This window comes from Epinephelus fuscoguttatus, linkage group LG21 (assembly GCF_011397635.1).
Source record: "Epinephelus fuscoguttatus linkage group LG21, E.fuscoguttatus.final_Chr_v1".
NCBI classification, from domain to species: domain Eukaryota; kingdom Metazoa; phylum Chordata; class Actinopteri; order Perciformes; family Serranidae; genus Epinephelus; species Epinephelus fuscoguttatus.
In genome coordinates this window covers 16092648-16113990 of record NC_064772.1, presented here as the reverse complement: position 1 = coordinate 16113990, position 21343 = coordinate 16092648, and the positions used below count along the sequence as shown (strand labels likewise).

General features: G+C 41.4%; 1 protein-coding gene across 4 annotated transcripts in view; it reads right to left on the bottom strand.

Moving 5' to 3' along the window:
- The window catches only part of asap1b (ArfGAP with SH3 domain, ankyrin repeat and PH domain 1b), an 84424-nt gene extending 64199 nt beyond the window's left edge, over window positions 1–20225 (bottom strand). For all 4 annotated transcript variants that reach the window (XM_049564969.1, XM_049564967.1, XM_049564966.1 and 1 more), the window contains exon 1: window positions 19474–20225. In XM_049564969.1, coding sequence (XP_049420926.1) covers window positions 19474–19599 — 126 coding nt within the window. In that variant the 5' untranslated portion in view covers window positions 19600–20225. The remainder of the gene's footprint in view (window positions 1–19473) is intronic.
- Window positions 20226–21343: the final 1118 nt, after the last annotated feature.

Sequence of the window (21343 nt, the reverse complement as noted above, 5' to 3'; positions counted from 1 at the left end):
AAAAATAGACAAAAAGTTAGTTGCAGCCTTTCTTTATAACTAGTTTCAACAGAAATAACCCGCGAAAGGACCAAACGCCCTTAAAGTGTGACCCATATGACCAACAGGGTTAATGGGGCTGACTTCCTGGTTCCCAAACAACCACACAAATACACAGTCATGCCCAGGAGGTCAAAGCCTCAGGGGAAATTGGCGGTCGAAGTGACTAGGCATGACTGACTGGAGGCTGTCTCAGCTTCACGCTTCCTGCCCGAGGCCTTATCCTCTCTCAGCAGCCCTGCCGTTTCCCCTGCAGCCGTCCTTTGACAGGAAGCAGGAAGCGACCAGGCTTGTCAGTGTCCTGTCCTGGGTCGGCAGCACTCCGTCTAATGACACCAAACTGCTCTCCGCTGACAGCTGAGGAATAAAAAAACAACGCACTCTCTGGCTGTCTGGGAAAGTGTTTTCCTTGATCTGCTCTTAAGATTCCTGCTCTGTCACTTTCATGGCACGTTAGTCGTCTTTCTCGTTTCCTCCTTGAACTCATCCTTCCCAGCTCCTTGAACGTTGCATCTTCTCCGCCACCTCGGCATTTGGCATCGCACCGGCAGGGCGGCTGTGCGGTTACCAAGGAGATGTGGTCTGGCCGTCTCACGCGTCGACTCAACATTCTTTGCCATGGAGATTGTGGGAAGCTGCTCTGACTAACTGGCCTGCTCTCTGTTTGTCAGCGGCGCACTAGGGACCCGATTGTGCCACTGTGGCAGATTTGACTCTTCACCCAGCAAAGATTGCACACCAGAGTTCTCAGATTTGCGAATATGCTAATTATTTCCTAGAAGACGAAAACAGGAAAGGGCACAGTTATCAGTGGACTTCCCCAGAGCCAGAACACAGGGCTAAAAACATCTGCATGGACATTTTTAGACATAAAGTGACTGACCAGATCATTATTTCTTAAACTCTCCACACTACCAATGGGGTTTTATATCTGCTTCCTTTTTCACAATTGTATCCTCATTTCCCTTCTGGCTCACAATTACTCAACAGCTACTATAAGAAATACACAAAAATCAAAACACTTGTAAATGTTCAAGAATCTTACAGTGGTAAAGCTGCCTCTACTTCTGTCTGAATGAAGAAGTCATAGAAGAGATAAGATCAGTCTGTCAAGTCATTTTGTCTGTCTGTGTGTCTGTGTGTCTGTCTATCTGTCGAGTCTATGTGGCATGACTCAAGCAGGAAGGGTGGGGAGCTGCTTTCATTGGCAGGAAACAAATGCACATCCCTTTCTCTGGGCCTGCAGCCGGAGAGGTCTTCAGCACTCCAAGTGGTATGGGAGAAATGAGAGGATGTTACATTTCCAAAAGCAGCTGAGGTCAGATAGCCTATTTCTCACACACACACGCAAGCACACATGGAACTGAAAGAGAGCAATCGACTGCCAGTGGTTTTGGTTTTGGGTAAGAGGTGTATCAGGATGACCACATGACCGATGTAGTGCATCTGAAATGAGAAGTATCAAGTGAGACTACATCTTTTTCAGGGTTTTGAAGAAAATGAGGATGAAAAACATCAATCAAGATGATGTCTTTTTCTATTGTTTTTTTTACCTCTTCACACTCAGAGAGAGTGGCCACATGCTGATACTTGTGTAATTCAAAGCTCACTTTCATTCATACTTAGTCCAGCACTGTAACTTAAAGACTTAAAAACCAAAACAGAAAATAACAAAGCAGTTCTACAAGGTCAAACCAGTGGTTTTACATGTTTTAGCCCCTTAACGACACATTCTGAGTACACACTACTGCTGATCATTCTCCACAGCATATGTGTTTAAATGCATTTCCTTCTTTTCACTTACAGAGAACTGAAACTTGCTTGATATCCTGTTGGTCATACTTCAAAGTGAACAATAAACTGAATTTACGTTTTGTTTTTGTTGCTAAGATTACATTAGTATATACACACTTTGAAAACTTGGATTGGCTGCCATATAGTTGCTTTTTAATACAAGAGACCGGCCAAACTCACATTATCCTTCATCATACTGCTTATGTTTGCTTTTCTTTAAGGCCTTGACAAGATACCATAATATACACTACGCTAATGAAGAGTCTACAGGCGTGCTTGTGAATCTATGCCGCCAACAACAGCATGCGGGGAATTACATTTCATCCTGAGGGGACCATTAATGTCTGAACTACAGGAAGGTCTGAATTAAATCCATCCAACAGTTGAGTTGGTTGAGATATTTCAGGGCCTGTTTACATCTAGTATTAACATGTGTCCCGGGTGATCGGATCACATGTGGACAGCTCCAAGGGCAGGTGTGAATGCACCTGTTGCATCCTCAATGTGTCTTGAGATCTGATTACTTAGACCACATTCAGAGGTGGTCTGAGCTGTATATGGCCAAAAATTTTCTGCAGTGTCTATGGTAATGTGTCCTGGGCCACACTGAGGGACCACCTACTCAGCTGATGTCCTCTGAGTAGGCAAAGTACATACTTGTTCGTGCACCAACAGCATTGTTTTATTATAAGTGAGTCAAACATTTTGATTTGGTTTGGCTGGAACACACCCAGGAGTAGACCATGTCAGTATTGTTTTATTTTGCCCGCTTACCAAGGTCTTTGTAAACAATGGAAAGTTTTTTTAACTTCAGGCAGAACAGGCATGGGTAGCGCACTGCTGCCTCCCGTCAGTTAGTGACAACAACACATTTGGTCTTTGCAATCAGAACTGATGTACGTGTTCATCTGCATATAGAGCAGGGAAGTAAGATCCGATCACAAGTGGTCACTCAAGACACGTGTGGAGAGGCACTGTAACGCCAGGTGTCAAGCACAAAGCAATCAAGAATTTTTGTTGACAACCAAATTAAAGCAAATTATGTCAGCTTTAATGAAACATTTGTAATCAAATATTACAAAAAGTAATTTTTTAAAGTAACACTGCTTGAATGCATTATATCAGATGTAAACTACCCTTGGCCTCCTGAGAACCCATTCTCTGATTTAACAATACATGTTCAGACTTCATTTTATCTTGATAGCATGTTTGGCCTGTAATGCTCAGCCTTCTTTGTTAGATTTTCCAGCAACACAGCTCGTCGATGCATCGCCTTTTTGCGGCCAACTCTCAGTTCCCATTTATGGCAACCTCCCATTAACACTCGAATGTCCCACAAAGAAGTCCAAACCACAATAAAATTTCAACAGTCTTTGCTCTCTACAGGATCGCCATGTGAGAATAATGTTACTTTGAAAAGGATGAAGACATTTAATGTGGTGATAAAACAATCTCAAGAAAATAAGACTCTGTAAGGCACTTGTAGTTTATGTTGGATATCAGTTCTAATTGGCTTGTATCTATTGCATAAAAATTGATCTGCTAATGTTATTGGCCACTAAGAGAACTCAATACAGGTCAGAGATTACGCCATAATGTATCGCTGCTATCAGTCCTGCGATTAGCATCCTGCTCTGTGCTCTCAGAGAGAGAAATGAGCTGCTCAGCTGTGCTCTTCCTGTGGTGAGTTTGGTGAGGCCACACGGTGGATAAAGCCAACTCGCTGAGCTGCAAGGACGCCGGCTCTTTGCTGCAGATCTCTCAGGAACTGACACGCATGCGTGCGGCCGGCGAAAAGTCAAGCCAAGCATGCAGCAGCGTTACATTCACACTTCATTTGGCGGCTTCCCTCTGCGATGCTTGCTCTCTCGCTCAGCCCACCACTTGTTTCGTGCAATGCGCATGTTTTCACAATCACACCCACACACTGCTGCATTAGACTGCACTCACCTAACATCAAACAAGCAGCATACCTTTATCTCTATTGTTCTCACCAGTCAGGAAGTCATTATTCATGTGAAGCAGCTGCTATTAACAGCCTTCAACAGGAGAATAGTGGGAAGAACACACAGCTGATGATTAAAAACTGACAGCTCACATCCTCTATTTTATAGTGTCTAATATCAGTGTGAAATCAAGGAGCAGCAGAGCAAAGAGGTTGTTTGTTTCCTGACGGATATGAACCTCAAAACTCCCAAACTATGACAAAATGCTCTATTAACTATGGTTTGGGTCGATCATTTAGTCCTTGAAATGACAAATAATGAGGAAGAGGGTCTACTACTATTATTTTCTCCATGAAGTGATTATTTGTTTGGCCTATAAGATGACAGACAGACACCTGTAATGTACAAAACCCAAAGTTATTCAGTTTACTATTACATAATATAAGAAATGCAGCATATCATCACAATTGAGGAGTTGCAACATGAGAATGTTTTGTATTTTTGCTAAAAAATGACTTAAAATTATCATCAGGTTATCAAAATAAATGTTAACTTTATGTCCATCAACTAAACAATTAATTGACTAATTGTTTTTAAGACTAATGACAAATGCATATTGTAACCCAAAGTGATCCAGGCTAAAATGGTGTCTTCCAAAAACCAAAAGGGTTCAGGAAATGCTTTGTTTCATTACATTACTAAAATGACAAATCTGTGATTTTTCTTTTGCTCATTCCATTGAATGACTGACAAATCATTTCAACACAACACCTTATATCCTATCCTACCAAGAAGGTATATCTTCGTCATATCTTTGGAAACACAGATGCATTCAGTGTTTCCTGTCACCGTCACACTATTGAAGCACTTTTCTTTTAGCTTCCAGTTCAAAACAAGAACCAGAAAGAAGTTTGTTCGCCCACAAACCTCAGAAATGTGAAACTACTTCACCTGAACAAACCGATCAGTGATGTTGCTTCAGATAAGAAACCCATGTTTGCTTTCGCACAACTGTGTGATATGAATCCAAGACTCAGACAGTATCCCTGGTCTTAGCTGAGATTGAAAGTCCATTCTTTACCTCACCACAATGTTCACATAGCTGTTCTGGAGCTTTTGACTGCTTTAACATGACCTTCCTTAGCAAATTAACAGTAGATCTTTAGTTACTTATTGTCTACACTGGGTTAAAACTCATTCATTCATTGTTCAATGATCCATTGTTGACCTTACTGACAGCTGTTAACAAAAAAGAGGATTTATACATTAACCTACATTTTAAACATTTATATTTCCGCGATGATTTCCAAAGTTTAACTATTCTAATAACTGTGCAAGGAGTTTCTATAAGTTAAAATGTATGTCTGGGCATCAAATGGTACCAAAACCAGCACCCTTATAGTGATACAATCTTTTGATGTGAATGGAAGCATTCAGTTGGGAAAGATGCCTCCAGACACCACAGTCATGTAGTATAGCCATACTTTAAAAGATTTTGGTGGTATCTTAGCACACTGAACTGCCATCTCCATCAAAAACACCACAATTGATCCATCAAATATTCACCACACCACACCACACCACAAACTGTATGGGTTGTAGTTGCTGTGGTATTGGGCCAATCACTCACTGCATTCATTAAATCGAAGACAGCTTACGATGATTGGCTGCAAGCAAAACCATAAAACTGTCTTTTTTCTAGATCTGGGAACAAGATGGATGGCATGCACATATAGTTTGATTGGAAAAGTTTCTGAAAGGACTTGGTACTGGCTTATTTCCCTCTATACCTTAAAGGTATTGACTACCGATACTCAACCCTACTAAAATACCAAAAATGCACTGGTTCCAGTTGCTCAGGTGTGAGAATTTGATGGTTTTCTTAGTCTTTTATGACGTGGCACTAAATATTTTTGGTCTGGGATTGTTGTATGAATTTTCAAAAGTTGTCCAAAACATTCTGTTAACTCTAGGCCTGGAAAACACTTTTTCCAACTTCATAACTTTTCCAGGAATTTCAATACTTAAATACTTTGAGTGTTTGAGCACTGATTCATAACACAGTAGAATATTACTACACGAGGAGAGCTGGCAAAAGACCAAGACTTTAACAAACCAGCGCTGTGTAGGTCGATCAAAGGAAAACTAAAATAAACTACTCCAAGCTTCTATTGCTAATCTTTCACTTATCATTGATCAGCTGATAAGCCTGCCAGCTCTGCTTCTATCAACCAGCCGTCCAAGTTGTAAATCTTCAGGGCACGCCGCCAAAGAATGTGCTCCCTTGATAAACATGCACAATCAGAAGTAACACTGTTTTTCTAGCCTCTGCACAAGCGCTCGGTCATGAGTCCTTGGCCAAAGTCACAGACTCTGCAGAGCGCTTTACAGCATTCCTTGAAGTTTTTCTGCAGATGAGTCTCAAATTTCACACTTTATGGGACTCTGCCTGGTGACAGACCAGCTATTCCAAAACCACAGGTGTATCCACTCCCACGGGCCATTTGGATGTAAGATATTTTGAGCAACTGGACGTACAGAGGAACAGAAATAAGCCTTACTGTGACGTCCAATGAAAGCTTTAACCAATCCTAAAGCACATTTTCACTTGGATTTCCCCCTTTGACTACTCTCAGAGACTAGCAACAGGAGCTTTGACAGCTGCTGTCACGATGTGGAAAAGGAAGTGATGTAACACTTTTCATTGACATTAAATGGCATTAGTAAAAGATGCAAACAACTTAGCTTGAAAAACTGTCAGTGCCTTTCCTCCAGGCTTGAATGCACTTGGCTGTTCTGGGAAAGGTAGTATTCAAATTCGACATTGAAATGCCGTATCAATTGTTGAGCTGCAGTACACACACACACACACACACTGGTCCAAGGCCAAACACCATCAAAGCTCACAGACAGAGATGCACTGTTTATCCCTCAGGCCACAACAAGACAGCCGGTCGTCACAGGACAACACTGTCTCCTGGTTCTGCCGGGCTGTCCTTGAGGACAATAATGTTAGCACTGTGCTGATATAATGACAGAAGACGAAAAATGAAGAGCCACAAATGATGAACAGAGGAGGATGAGGAGTATCTGTGGGTGTTTTGTTGCAGCTGAAGAGCAGACGTAGACCAAAAAAGGAAAAAAGCAACATTAGGATTTCTTCAATTCGCCTACATGTTACTGACAAAAGCAAATATATTTTCTACTCTGTTTTCTTAGCAATGATAAAGTGACACTATTTAAATGTAAAGTATAGTTCATCTAAACCACAGTAAGGATTGATAATGGTCACTAAGGAACAAGACAAGAGTCCACAGCTCTGTGATGCACAGTGGTGCTTTGAGCTGAATGCTAACATCAGCATGCTAACATGCTGACATGTTTAGTAGGTATAATGCTTAGCATGTTCAGCATCTTTGTGAAGCATGTTAGCAACTCTATGTGCCCCACAACCAACTGGTGGTTTGAAAGGCCTGTTTTCTTCATCATACCAAGAAACTGTAAAAACAGGAATTATTGTCAGATTTTCACATTTTCAACCCTCCTTCAACACCATGTAGGATAAATGCTTCCATGATTAAACATAACAAAATGGAAGCTTAAAATTTAGATTTTTCATCCAGATTTATTCAATATGTCTCATCCAAAATGTCACCAAAAATTAATGCATGCACGAACCAGCTCCTTTAAAAGACATTAAATGTGCTTGAGAAGCCCTGAAACTTAGATGAACTGCAGGCTGTTTACACATTAGCAGATCGGAGAGAACGAGACAAGTTGTAAAAAATGTAAATAGTTTAATATGTATAGCACATGGAACCTCTCCCCCCTTATTTCCAATATTGGTAGCACTTATGGGTACTTAGGAAGATGGCATATATGTCTAGATCCAATTTTTATAAATACAAATCTTTTTTATAAATGTTATTATTTATGGCATTAGAACTGTTATCCCACACAAATGATATTCCTACTTCTAGCCATGATTGTGCTACTTTCACAGTGGTGCAGAATTTATATAGGCCTATTGCATTGTAAAACAATGCCACGGCAAGTAAAATGTAACAGAAACAAAAAATGCCCTGAAACTGTTTGAGGTTCAGAGGATTCAACACAAAGTATAGCTAAAACTGATGGGAGTTTCAGTAGTTTTCCAGATATTTAAAGTATTGGACAAACTAAAAATTTGACCAAATGATGGCGCTAGATGAAAAGTTGGGGATCATCATAGTCAGTAGCTTTCATCGTATGGGAATCATGAATGTCTGTTAAACATGTTATGGCAATCCATCCAATAGTTGTTGAGATATTTCAGTCAGAACAAAAGTGGTGGACCAACAGATCAATAGAATGACACTGCCATCCCTATAGCTGAAATGCTAGCATGGCTAATGAAATTGTAACCTTCAATTTTTGGCAAGAATCAACATCTACCTTTGGCATACCACGTTTGCAGCACAGTTTTAAAGAGACCTGGCCTGCCTAACATACTTGTACAGTATAAGACATTATTTCCATGATAGTCACGTGAATGTATCACAAATTGTTGCGGCACCGATGGCACACTGAAGATTAAAATGGCTGTCGATGGAGCAAGACGTGACCGCTATCTCTCCGTGTGAGGAGGGCTGCAGACAGATGTGAACACTGACCCACTCTTCCTCGCCTAAATCTGGGGTAGAGCAGGGGGATCAGAGTGCCGGGGCAGAGTCTGGTCCGGGGCTAATCCGCTGCCGGCTAATAGCCCTTGATGATATACGCAGTGCAGCTGTGGCAGGAAGGTAGGCCAACAGCTGTGGCCCACAGACCGATTATCAGATTTCAGCCACAGACGGCAAACAAGCCGACAAACAAGCAACACAACAGAGTCTCACCTCCTGCTGTGGGAGACAGAACAAATTAGAAAATGGCTTGGAGGTTTGCTTGTGTTTAAAGAAGGAGATTTAAAGGAACATTTCCCCTTCTTTCTCAGATGCTCTTTTATTAAATTAACTAACAAACCAGCATTGTACTATAGCTGTCTCTTATGCCTCATTCATATTGTAGAGAATGCTATCATGAGCAGATGAGGGGATAAAACTGTTCATGCCAGCCTCCTAGTTATTATTCCCAGTTGGAAAAATTGGGGATTTCTAACAGCTACAATATAGCATCTGCATCTCCCACTTGGTGGAAGTAAACATTTCAAACTCATGGCAAAATGGCAGCAAACCCACCATCTACATTAACACAAAAGCAATCAATTAAAAAGGAGCTTAACTTTTTATCTGTATGCGCTTTAAATAACACGATAAAACATAGCTTAAGATTAATTTACATTTATGTGATTGATATAAATGTGGCTTGTAATGGGGGGCAACCATTTAAAAATTACGTTTGAATGACGTGAGATTTTCCAGTTCTTTGCATTCTGATGATATGGCGTGAATGAAGACTTAAGGGCTTTTCAGATGAGGAGAAACATGTCGCTACTGATTAATTTTCAATGAGCGGCAAGAGGGCAGGTAGGGAGGCATGGGCAGATTGAGAGGCGGCACAGCAATCGGCACAATCTTGTGAAAGAAACAATGTTTGTACTCGTCTCATCCTCACGCCCACCGCCAGAGCTGAATTGTCTACAAATGTTTTCTACGTGATGCACAGTGCAAATCAATGGATGAGAGACTGATCCTTGCCGTTTGTGAGCTCCTTGAAATATATGACTGTCCTCTAGACAGTCATCTGGACATAAACAGAAGGGCTTTCACATGGCAGAGCATCTGCACAAGGCTGTGTTGTATAAAGTAGTGCTTCATATAGTTTCTCTTAAACTATGCTGTAAAGTTCTGACTATACTTGTGCTAATTTACATAACTTTATCTATCAAAGACTCGGAGTGCCACTTGGTGTAAACAAATCGACCTTTGATACCACAGTCAACTCATGTTATTTGACTCTCCTCATTTGACACTAATATATTTTAATATGTTGCCAAAGCCTATAAAGAAAATGCAGTTGTGCCGGCAGGGATACAGTAGTACTCAGAGCCCTTTCCGTGGTTACCATGCAGAGTGCCTGGCGTTTACTTGTGGAGCACTTGTCTGTCTAATCACATAAGGAGAACCCATGGATCCAACCCTAACCCTAACCCAGTCAAAGTATTACTTACAGTCTAATAAGACCTTTGTGGTACAGTAGCTAAGCTAGCAGGCTAAATTAGCCTGCACCATTGCATTAGCAGCTAATTCTTGTCTAGCACACAGAAGCAGCCAAAACACAACAGCTTTCAAATTAAAATTCTTTCATTGATAATTTCTGCCATTTTAACTTCCTTTATCTTCTTTTCACGCTTTTGCCTTTTTGCCTTCCTCCACTTTCGCCTTGAATATGGTCAATAAGCATCACTTGACCTCCATATAATAGCTCCATTGATGATGTGTACGGTTTGAGGCAAAGAATTCAACTTAGGGAATGACTCAAGTTATGGGTTTTTCTGCCCTACTGATCATAGCAAACATTTTAAAACCCAAACTACATGCTCGAGTCTTAACTTAACGCAACAGTCTGAAACATTTTCATACAAAAAATGTCAGTTTTACTCCTTTACTGCAGGTACTACAGGTCTGTGAGAGCAGGTTATTACTGGGTCGAACTTCAGCTGAATCCAATTCTAACATCAAAGCACTTGTGTCACTGTTATGTATGAAACACCATTTATTCCGCAATGAAAATGTCCAAACTAAATCTGAGTATCTCGCAAGCAAATGACCATTTCAACTGCTTTTTTTTACAGTGCAGTTTAACTGGAACAAGATGTCATGTGAGTAACGGTGCCATGGGACCAAAAATGCTCCCATTCTCTCACACCATATGATTCACTGGGTTTGGTGACACAGGGGACAAATGATGAATAAAAAGCCATAACTTCATTAATAATTGAATCTGACACAGCTGTGCTCCTCAGTTGCAAATGTTGCAGAACGGAGCCTTAAATAGCCAGCACTCAGTTTTGTTATGTAAAGCCAAGAATGATAAAAACCTGCCTCGTCCTTTTGAATTATTCATCATTTTTTGCCTCATTTCTGGCGAGAGGGGGGAATCTAAAAGCGGTCCAAAAATATGGAGCCAAATCAAACAAGGAGGAAAAATAATCCATGAACCAAATAATCTATTTATGTATCTAGGGATGATTCAAATTTGAATCAACAATAAAGCAAAACACAACAATTACAAAGCCTTATTAATCCTCTACAGCATTCAACACTCCACTAACAGACAGGCACATGGTGCACACAAATGTACTCTGTGTTAATTAGGTTTATGACAGAAGACATTCCCCAATAGGCAAAACCCACAAGATATGAAAATGAAACTTCCTTTTAACTAAAAAAATCCCTGCTTTGAGAAGACCTCCAGCCTCAGAGGATGAGTTGGCTGCTTCTTTGACGCTTAATGACCAAATATGTGAGTAAAAAAATACAAACATCTGTTATGTGTGTGGATATTGTTACAACTGACCTTCTGTTGGTGGACTGAATGTTACATGTGATGAAGCTGAAGCATCACATGACAGCGTGTCGTCTAGAAAATGACCTGAGGTGCTTTGGAGAAAAACAACTTGAAGTAATGATAATTAACAAACAATTTATCTGTTTCCATTAACACTGTTGACATTTATGGCCCGAGAAGAAACAGCGATGCTTTTGTGCATCAGTAGATTTCTTTAGACATATGGATGTTTTATTATGAACAAACATGGGCTTCTTTACTTAAAGCATTTCTCACCTAAACCCACTGCATGTCTCCTAAAGGCATAAACATGTGGTTTTCAATCTGCACATACCCCCATATTGGCAGAAAGCAGCATCCTCTAACTTCCACTGTTTAATAACTTTAATGAGTACTTGAAGAGTATCTGACATTGTTTCATCAACTGAGGGCTATATACAACTGTTTTATAATTCTTAATAGTATACTGAAGACATTTAGACCCTGTTTATACCTGGTACTAACACTAGAAAAGATATATCATCAAATGCATCCCAGACCCCCTCAACAAGTGCTTTGAGTGGTCGGATCACAATGTGTCTTGGGGTTGTCAAGTAGGGATACACCGACTGCGAAATTCTTGGCGGAGTTAGATGGGAGCCCTGGTTTTTAGTATGTGAAAAACTGATGTGACATAATGGAAAAACATGGGCCACTGCCACTCAGTGAGTGCTGTCGTATCTGCCGATAGGCCTATGGCAGTCGAAAAGGCGAATATCGCAGATACCAAATGTTTAGTCAATATATCAGTGCATCCCTGTTGTTTACACTCGTATTTGGTGACATCCCCTCTTGATTAGATCACTCATGACCTATGTTAACGCCACTGTGTCCTGATGCGTCCCTGACAAGGACTAAAGGTGCTCACAGACTCGGGCGTACTATAAGTGGAACGGACTCTGTGAGGAATGTCCGCAGTCATTTGAGCTTCCATAGTCGAGTGCACTTCCGCGTTGTCGTTTCCTGTATAAATGTCCGTGAAAAATCCCCGCAATGTGAAAAATACATGCCGAGCAGTCTTTTGTGTACACTGGTGCGCGGAGCTGAGTCCGTGCGGTCGTAAAATCTGAGCTTTGCGCGCACAGGGCTTGTGGATGTCCACTTTTAGTCCGGGCGGACCTCCGCGGAGTCCACTCTGTGTACGTTCCGCCCGAGTATGTTTGGGCCTTAAGTCATTAGTGCAGGATGTGGTGGTTGCTTTGAAGACAGCGTGCTAAATCTCTATAATTTGCGCATTTTAGGACGAGTTGGACAGTATGTTACGTGACTGTCCATCATTTTGCCCCATGGAAGGAGAAATGTTGAATTCTGCAGACAGCTATCTCCAGCTGTACTGACAAAACCGCTAATGTGACTAGGAGGACTGCAACTGTATGAGACTTTCACTGTACGCTAACTGTCTCAGAAAATGTTGCGGTTTCAGGGTATGGTATTACAGAACAACTATTACTGTCAGTTAAAATGACCCTTAAAAGAATGAAAGGAAACTATTTTTGGTTAAACGAACGTTTCATTACTATAATTGAAATTTGAAACCTTTTTCTTAAACGGAGGTATGTGTATAAAGTCTCCCTTTACAAAATAGCTAAAATAAAGGTGAGATTCTTTGTCCAGTTGCTTTATTTCAGTATTGTAATAAGTAAATGTACACAACATGATAACTGTCAATTTCCATACCACAGTATACCTTCAAACCGGTATACCGCTGCAACCTTTGTGACTAGCGAGCATGTTAGGGAGCAGCTAGCCAGAGTGTGGTGGACACAATAACTGTGCTTTGACCTTTGAGCGTAAGTGACATAGACAGTAACGAAATCTGAACACCAGTAGTCAGATGGAGACGCATGATAGACACAGATGTGAACAGCAATGTGTCTCTGCTTTCCACTAATGGTCAGATCACCAAAACGAATGTTAATACCAGGTGTAAACAGGCTCCTAGTCAATCAACTGAAAATTTAACAGACTATTCTGACAGTCAAATAATTGTAGTTTTTCGAGCAAATATGACAAAATGTTCCTTCTGTGAGCTTCTTAAATGTGAAGATTTGCTGTCTTTCTTGGCTTTCTTTGGCAGTACATGGATATTTTCGCATTTCTGATAACACAGGACATATGAGGACATCAGCTTGGGTTCTGAGGAACTGTGATGTGCATTCACTATCCCCTGATATTCTATAGACGAGATGATTACTCACCTACTCTGAAAAGAAAATCAACAGTTTAATTGCAGCTCCAGTGTATGTGCAAGCTCGGTGCTCGGTCTCTGTTGTCTGAGTGGGTGACTGAAAGAGTGATTGACTGAAAACAGTGAGGACTCGGCCAACGCTGCTGCAGAGAAAACTGAACATGGTAATTATTCCTGCCACCCCAAAGTGAATGCTGGTCTCGGCATTGTTCCAGTAAGCTTGTTTGTCTTGTACTCCTTTATCTTGGTGCTTTGCTGATGCTTACAGCATATTACCGCCACATACGCATTTCTGCATGTACCCACTGACATCTCGCCTTACAGCTTCACTAGTGGTCACAATCTCCACAGGGGCACTTTCGAGATGAGATTCTAACAAAATGAGACATCCAACAGTAAACTGTAGTGACACTAACTCATATAAATTGACATAAATAACTTTTAAGCTTTTAAAAGAATGGTAGGAATGTAAAATCCTTCTCCGGGAACAGTTATGGGACATTTTGTTAACTAGATCTTTTTGCAATCTTAGTATTACTCTATGACGACGTCTTCAGGCAATGACTTTCACTCCAATATAAAGATGCAGTGGTTCGGAATAATACATCTCATTCAGCTTTTTTTTTTTTTTTTTTTTTTTTTTCCAAACACAGAATAGCATCAAAGTCTCTGAAGTGTCTTAAGCTTCAAATGCCGCGACTGAAAAGGCTGTTATATAAAAGTAAAAAAAAAAATATAAAAAGGGCCTCTGCCTATTAGGTCAAGCCCAGCCACGCTTGAATAGAATGACTGTGAAAAGTCAACATTTTTCTGGTCCAGCCCATGTGATGTGGTGCGAGAGGCATGCTCAAAGGAATGCCAATGCAGTGAGGGTTTCCCTTGTATTGCTGCTATGGCTCTCTGCGGTTTAAGAAAGCAAACCCAATGACGCAAAGTACCATCTGTGGGGTAGAGAGGGACACAATACATGCCCCACAGGGGAATAACAAGTGCCTGCTGCTAATATTAACTTATATCAGAGAAAGCGGGAGAGTCTCAGAGTAATAACCTGTGACATTTTCAGACAAGCAAATGTCAGATTTGCTGGTCTCTGCTGCTGCATGGACAAACACAATCTGCTTGGTAGCATTTATAGTTATTGTGTTTGCTCTTCTCTGGACTCTGGGAAGAAAAATATGAGCTTTTACACCTCATAGGCTGCAGTGTGTGTGGAGCAAATTAGAGATGAGCTGATATTTTTGTATGTCAATAACACATTGATGGCTGCTCATATACTGTCCAGTTTTGTTTGAGTCTGTACAGACCAGGAGAAAATCAGATTAAAGCTTTCAGACGTGCCTATGTTCAACATCTCAGATGATTTTGTGTTTTTAAATACTTCATGACACATTTATTGTAGAGCTGCTATTATAAGTATTATTTTCATGATTAACTAAAGGTGGGACGGGGACACCACAGCTCCTCTCTCTGATCACTTCTGTTCAGACTCTGGCTCCAAATGATGTTGCCAGCACAAGATGGTAGCGGCTGTATCCAGGATATTTTGGGTTTTATTTCTGTACTTTGGCAGGAGGTGGAGATGTGTCATCCATCTTTTCATACAGTCACCTGTGTAGAAACCTGAAACCCGAGAATGATTGATAGTGTTGCTTAAATAACTTAAATAATTAACCAATGCCTGGACAGTGGCCTATTCATTTTCCACCTATTGATTAATCAATTATCATTGCACGGTGGTGTGGTGGTTAGCACTGTCACCTCACAGCAAGAGGGTTGCCGGTTCAATCCCGGGTGTGGGAGCCCTTCTGTGCGGAGTTTGCATGTTCTCCCCAGCGTGGGTTCTCTCCGGGCACACCGGCTTCCTCCCACAGTCCAAAGACATACAGATTGGGGACTAGGTTAAATGATGACTCTAAATTGTCCGTAGGTGTGAATGTGAGCGTGAATGGTTGTTTGTCTCTATGTGTCAGCCCTGCGATAGTCTGGCGACCTGTCCAGGGTGTACCCTGCCTCTCGTCCGATGTCAGCTGGGATAGGCTTCAGCCCCCCCGCGACCCTCAAGAGGATGAAGCGGTTAGAAGATGAATGAATGAATGAAATTTCATGGCAATTTGCCACCTAGGTTATGAAAACTCAAGGTATAGGATCATGAATTTTGAACAAAAATCTATGGCAATCAGGGTTGGTCCGATGTTAAGATTTTTAAACCAATCTGCAGAATTTTATGTTGCACACAACGCAGCAGCTGCTCTCGAGTAGATTTAAGACTGAGCGAGCCCATGACCACTTGGGTCGCTGTTAGGAAATAGTAGCTAGGGGACAGTCGGACGCTTCGTCATAACAGTGAGCAAGCATTCAAATATCTTGTTGCACACATCGGATCTCTTTCTTCACACTGAATCTGGAAAAATATGCACTTTCGTCATGTAAACAAACCATGTACCTATCAGTGGTGCGCTTGAGATCAGACTGGAGACATAACTATTCAAAGATGGGTGAGTACTTTCAATTCGTTGGTTCTTAAACTGAAAACATATGTATTGTGATATTTACAGGAAATGACAAACCGTATAGTCAATAGCAAGTAGGTAGTCATTGAGGATGGTCATTAACCAGAAACTTTCATGTCCCTCGTGAACTCCGTTCAGCCAGCTGCCACCTTATTTAGGTTTTTGAAGTAAATTGAGGAGGTATCCTGTAGGTAAATCCATATTTCAACATCATAAACAAAACAGCCATTTCTCATCCATTGCTGTGCTTTGAAAGCGAGCGACCCGGGCATCCAGTGTTGGGTATTGACTCCAGTCCACTTGGTTTCACTCTTCAGCTCACTTCTTCTGTCGAATTTACCATGTTTGTGAAGCTTTAGTTTTCTTCAAAACTTGTTGTCTCTTCACCCCAAAAAACCCATGAGCTTCTTAGTAAGCAAACACAACGTGCATTGCTCTTCCCCCATCCTACCTCAACTGAAATTTGATCTACTTCATGTTCCTGGAATAAGCAGTAAATTTCACACAACTTGTCAGACACTAGTGACTCCATTAGTCCATTAACGACTAAATATAATATTATGTTAAACACGTTGTCATATTGCTTAATACTAATTGGCCAGAACCTGTCATGGTGACAAATGCAGGATTAATCAGTTTGCATAAAATCCAACTAGTTTAAAATCCTACACCAGACCTAACCGGAAACTATAATGGTGAAGGTTTGAAGCTATTAAGATATCTTACTTTGGCTCAAGCTGTTTGACGAACCAACTGAGTAACAATGTCTTCCTTGTGCTCAACCTCTAGTAGATCAAAAACACCAAATATTTTTGGGTTGCAGTGTCTAAAATCCAAAGGCTTTGCTTTTCCCTGAATCATATCATAGTTAATTGAATACATCAGATAACCACTTCTAAGATTTTGTTTTCCTGGAATATGGAAGAACATTAACTGTTATTTTTGACAACAATCAATAATGAAAATACTTGTTGTTTGCAGCCATAATCTCTGGAATCTGGATGAATAATAGGATGATTCCCTCTGACTTCACCAACAGAAAATCCAACTGTGCTTTCTGGGAAATGCAGTGGAAAAAATACCACAACAATGACTGCTTAGCACTAAAGATGACACCAAAATAAAACCCACACCACATACCGACACAGCTTCCGGTCTGCCCCCCCCCCCCACACACACACAATGCCCCCATCTCCTGTGTCTCAAACAGTCAGGACAGCAAGATTATTTTTAAGACTTTTTCCTCTCCATTGCACTGCTCATTGTTTTCCATATTTCAGCACTGATTCAAGTGTAAACAGTAAACACCTTGGTGTGAGAAAAGTTCCAGGGTGGGGGCTGGTGAGTCGTGAATACTTTTGTGTCATTACACTCCAATCAATAATTGATGAATTAAGATGATATGATGCTGCAATGACTTTTTTGCTTCCTTTTTTTTTTTGCACCTCCACATGACTCAGAGAATGACTACCCTCCTGTGGGTCAACTCGCCCCCTCAAGTTACAGCATTAAATATTCAAGCTGTACCTTTGCATAATTTACCTTGTCAACATACCAAGGAAATGAGTTGGAGGGGGAAAAAAAATGGGACGACTGCTTTAAGTTTGAGGACTAGAATTCGGAGCTCAGCAGAAACCCAGGACATTTTAAACTAACTCCTCTTTAGGCAAAGTGACGCCCAAGGCAGTTTTGCTTCTCTGCAGCAGCTCTGGGTGTATGATGCAAGTGAGCCCTTACATGTCTACGCAGGGATCAAACAGGGTAGCTAATTTTATTAAACAGACACTAATCTAACAGTATCCATGGCTTTAGGCAGGCTGTGTGCTGCGGGCGTGTTTGCCACAGTCTCCATCTGATGGGTGTATCCCGCTATGAGTTACCCGACGAGCCACCCATCCTCGCCCAAATGTTACAGGGGCATCTTGCCTTTTGTTTAAACACTGAAGAGCATGTTGCTCGCTCTTAGCATAATGGTCTTCCTTGTCATGTGATCTCTGCAAAAAATTCCAGAGCGGCTACTGAAGCCTAGCGCACATGGCGGCCTTTTCTAACAGATGTTTTTCGTTTGTGCTGCTGCAGTCTCTGGGTTCAGAGGCACAGAGCCAGAGAGGTGATTCATGATGCGAGCCTTTTCCTTGTTACAGTCAGCAGACACAAAGTGGGCTCTGGGAGGAGAATAAATACGGCCCTGGTTCTGTTTTGGTTGATTTTTTTATTATCATGATATAATAAGCTTGTAAAGGATAGGAGTTGGAAGTGATGGATAGCACGGGCTGTTTGTTGTAGTAGCTGTTAGGACTGTTAGGATGTTGGAGAAAGGACCAGGCCTGCGGTTTTATCCCCTTTCAGCAAACATATCTGGTCGCTGTCATACTCATCTTATGTTTACATAGCATCTGTACAGTTATTTAATCACAAATGAACCCCATTTTCATTCAGTGAGCCTGAAGTCATTCACGTCTGCAGCTAAATGTGTTTCAAAGTGGGAAATGAGGTCACGTTTTGGCATTAACTAACAACAGTGAAGGTGTGCACTCCCCTGGTTTGATGCTCCATTTAATCATAGCAGGAAGGATGCCAACGGAGGCCGATGGTGGGGGTGGGGAGGTGGGAAGCACACATTCACATAGCAACCCACCTGCCTGGCCTGATTACACTCACCCCTACACGATCAAAGGTGACACAGCATCACAGAGAGTGACTTTGTGTGCGCAGTATTTCCCTCTGAGGAGAAATCTGTCCGTCTTTTAATGCAATCTGGCCTATGTGAGAGTGGGGAATCTCTATAATCCTGAAACAGTTAATCCAGATCTGACTGCCAGCGACTAGAGAAGGTCTTTCTCTCTCTGTCACACACACACACACACACACACACACACACACACACACACACACTGCTACAGCCTGGCAGCATGCTCTGAAGCTGTGAGTTATGTAATAGTGAACACAGAGAGCTGCAGGCCTGAGTGCACATCCTCCTATTCCCTACACCACCAAAGCCATCCACCCCCTCTATTATTACTCTACATATCTGGCAAGAAAAAGGCAGCAGATTCACAAGCACAAGATGAGAGCTCACCTACACACACCAGCTCTGCAGGGGGGGGGGGGGGGGTGTCCATTTCTGCAGATGGTAGTGAACTAGTGCATACCAATATGCAGTTTTACAGCAACTGCAGCTCAACAGGTGCAATTATTTCCTTTTCTGGTGCAACACAGTAATGCATTTGGGCCTCTAATGGGATTTTGCAATACTGTCAAATATCACCAGTTGAATTTAGGCTTCATTGCATGTGGCCTTGGTTGTATTTAAACTGCACTTCACCAATAAAACATGTTGTATTTGCGTTAAAGATTTATTTTTGTGTTATAATGTAGCATAATGTTGTGTTGTTTACTCAGGCATCCTCAATCATCCATCCATCCATCATGCACACAGCTCGCAGGCAGGCTGACACCGTGGCCTTACCTCCTCCAGCACATTGACTGTGTTCCTGCAGCTCTGCAGTCGGGTGGTGAAGCTGGATGTTGTCGGGGAATTGTAATCCTCTGTTGTCTCCGAGAGAAACTCGGACACCGATATTTGATCCGGCATCCTTTAACGGGGAAAATGCCCACGGGAGGGTTGGCGATGAATGCTCAGAAGGACAAAACCATGTAAGATTCAAAAACAGAGAAAAAGCAGTGGGAGTCTGGTGCGACCGCGAGCCGATGGGAGGACGGGGAGAGCCTGTTTTCCTCGCAAAACTGTGTAAAACTATCGAGATGATTAAGACGTGTCTTCTTCTCCGGTGACTTCTCAAATGACTTCAGTGTTCCCCAGGGGCCATGGAAGGAGGGAATTAACTAAATTTCTGCAGGCTGTGTCCCCTCGGTGTGTGTATTCCTTGCGAGGATGTCTAAAAACGACGCATTTATAAATAGTGTCACTCTGCGTCTAACTAAACCTCGGAGGAAAAACCACCGTAAAGAATAGCGGATGCCCTCATTATGGTCTACAGATGTTCAATAAACCGCTTGTCGTCAAAACAGCCCGCCGTTACCAGCCTCTGTTTAAAATTTATCATAGTCCATGGTCTGCCGAGGTCGTCTCTGACTGCAGCGGGGTTTGGTCCTCTCTCCTTCAGCCGTAGTTTTTGTTTTTTAACGCTAAACGCTGCCGCAGACACATTCAATGCCACTCTCTCCTGCTCGGCCGCGCTCGAGCTTCTCACAGCAACCGTCAAGTCAGCAGGAAGGAACGGCGTGGTTTCCGGTAAAGGGTTTCAAAATAAAAACCCGGAATGACAAGCAAATAATAAATGTTTAAATTTATTTATTAAATCTTTCAGCTAATCAGACGTACTAAATTATTTAAAGAATGTTATTTGAATGTCATTGCCACATAAAATAGGCAAATTTACACATACGTCTGCAAAGTCTAATATTTTTGAGTGTTACTGTATTGACACTTTTACAAAACAGCTGACCAATCACACAAAATATTCGGCACCGCTTTATGTTGTGTGGAAGGTTAAAGAAGAGTATCACTTTTTTAAATTATGCATATATTGTAAATTCAGTTAATTAAGGAAATTATATCTATACATAGTGGTCAAATGTTTGCCTTGTTCACCTTTGTTGTCCTTGTTTTAGCTGCATGTCAATTTCTCTGTGTGTACACTGAAAAAAAAAACCTTATAAAAAAACCCTTATATTTATACACACATTTTAATTAAAGCTGATCCCGATTCAAATAAGTGTTGTATAATAGTAGTGAATCATCGATGAGAGTCTATTTGAAGTTGAAAACAAAACACAATGATGATGATAAACATCTAAACAGAGCTTCCGGTGATATAAACTCAAATAGCTAACATGATGCACATAAATAGAGCTGCTGTGCGACAAAAAGCGGAAAGCTCTTGTCACTTCAGTGTTTTAATATATTATTTTGAAAACCACCGTGCCTATTTTCCGGTCATTTCTATCCATTAACGGCACCTTGACGCAGCTCTCTCCCACCCACCTCGCCTGGTTGACGGGGCCGAGGAGTCACTCTGCGCATGCGTGATCTGGATTCTGTGACTGTCGGCCTGCCACAGAAAACAACCATTTACAGAAAATAAGCATACAGGTTTGGTTTGTTTGACTCGAAGCTACAGTGAGAGGGATATTTAAAGTCCTTGAGTGTCATTAAAAGAATAGCACACATAATTATTGTCAGTTAAAGCAAGCTGCCTTCAAAAGCAGCACAATTCAGTGTAAAGCCTCTTTTCATCTATGTTAACAGTTGAAAATCGTCACTGAGGCCTTCTAGTTTATACTGTAATGCAGCAAAACCTTGAGAAATGTTTTAA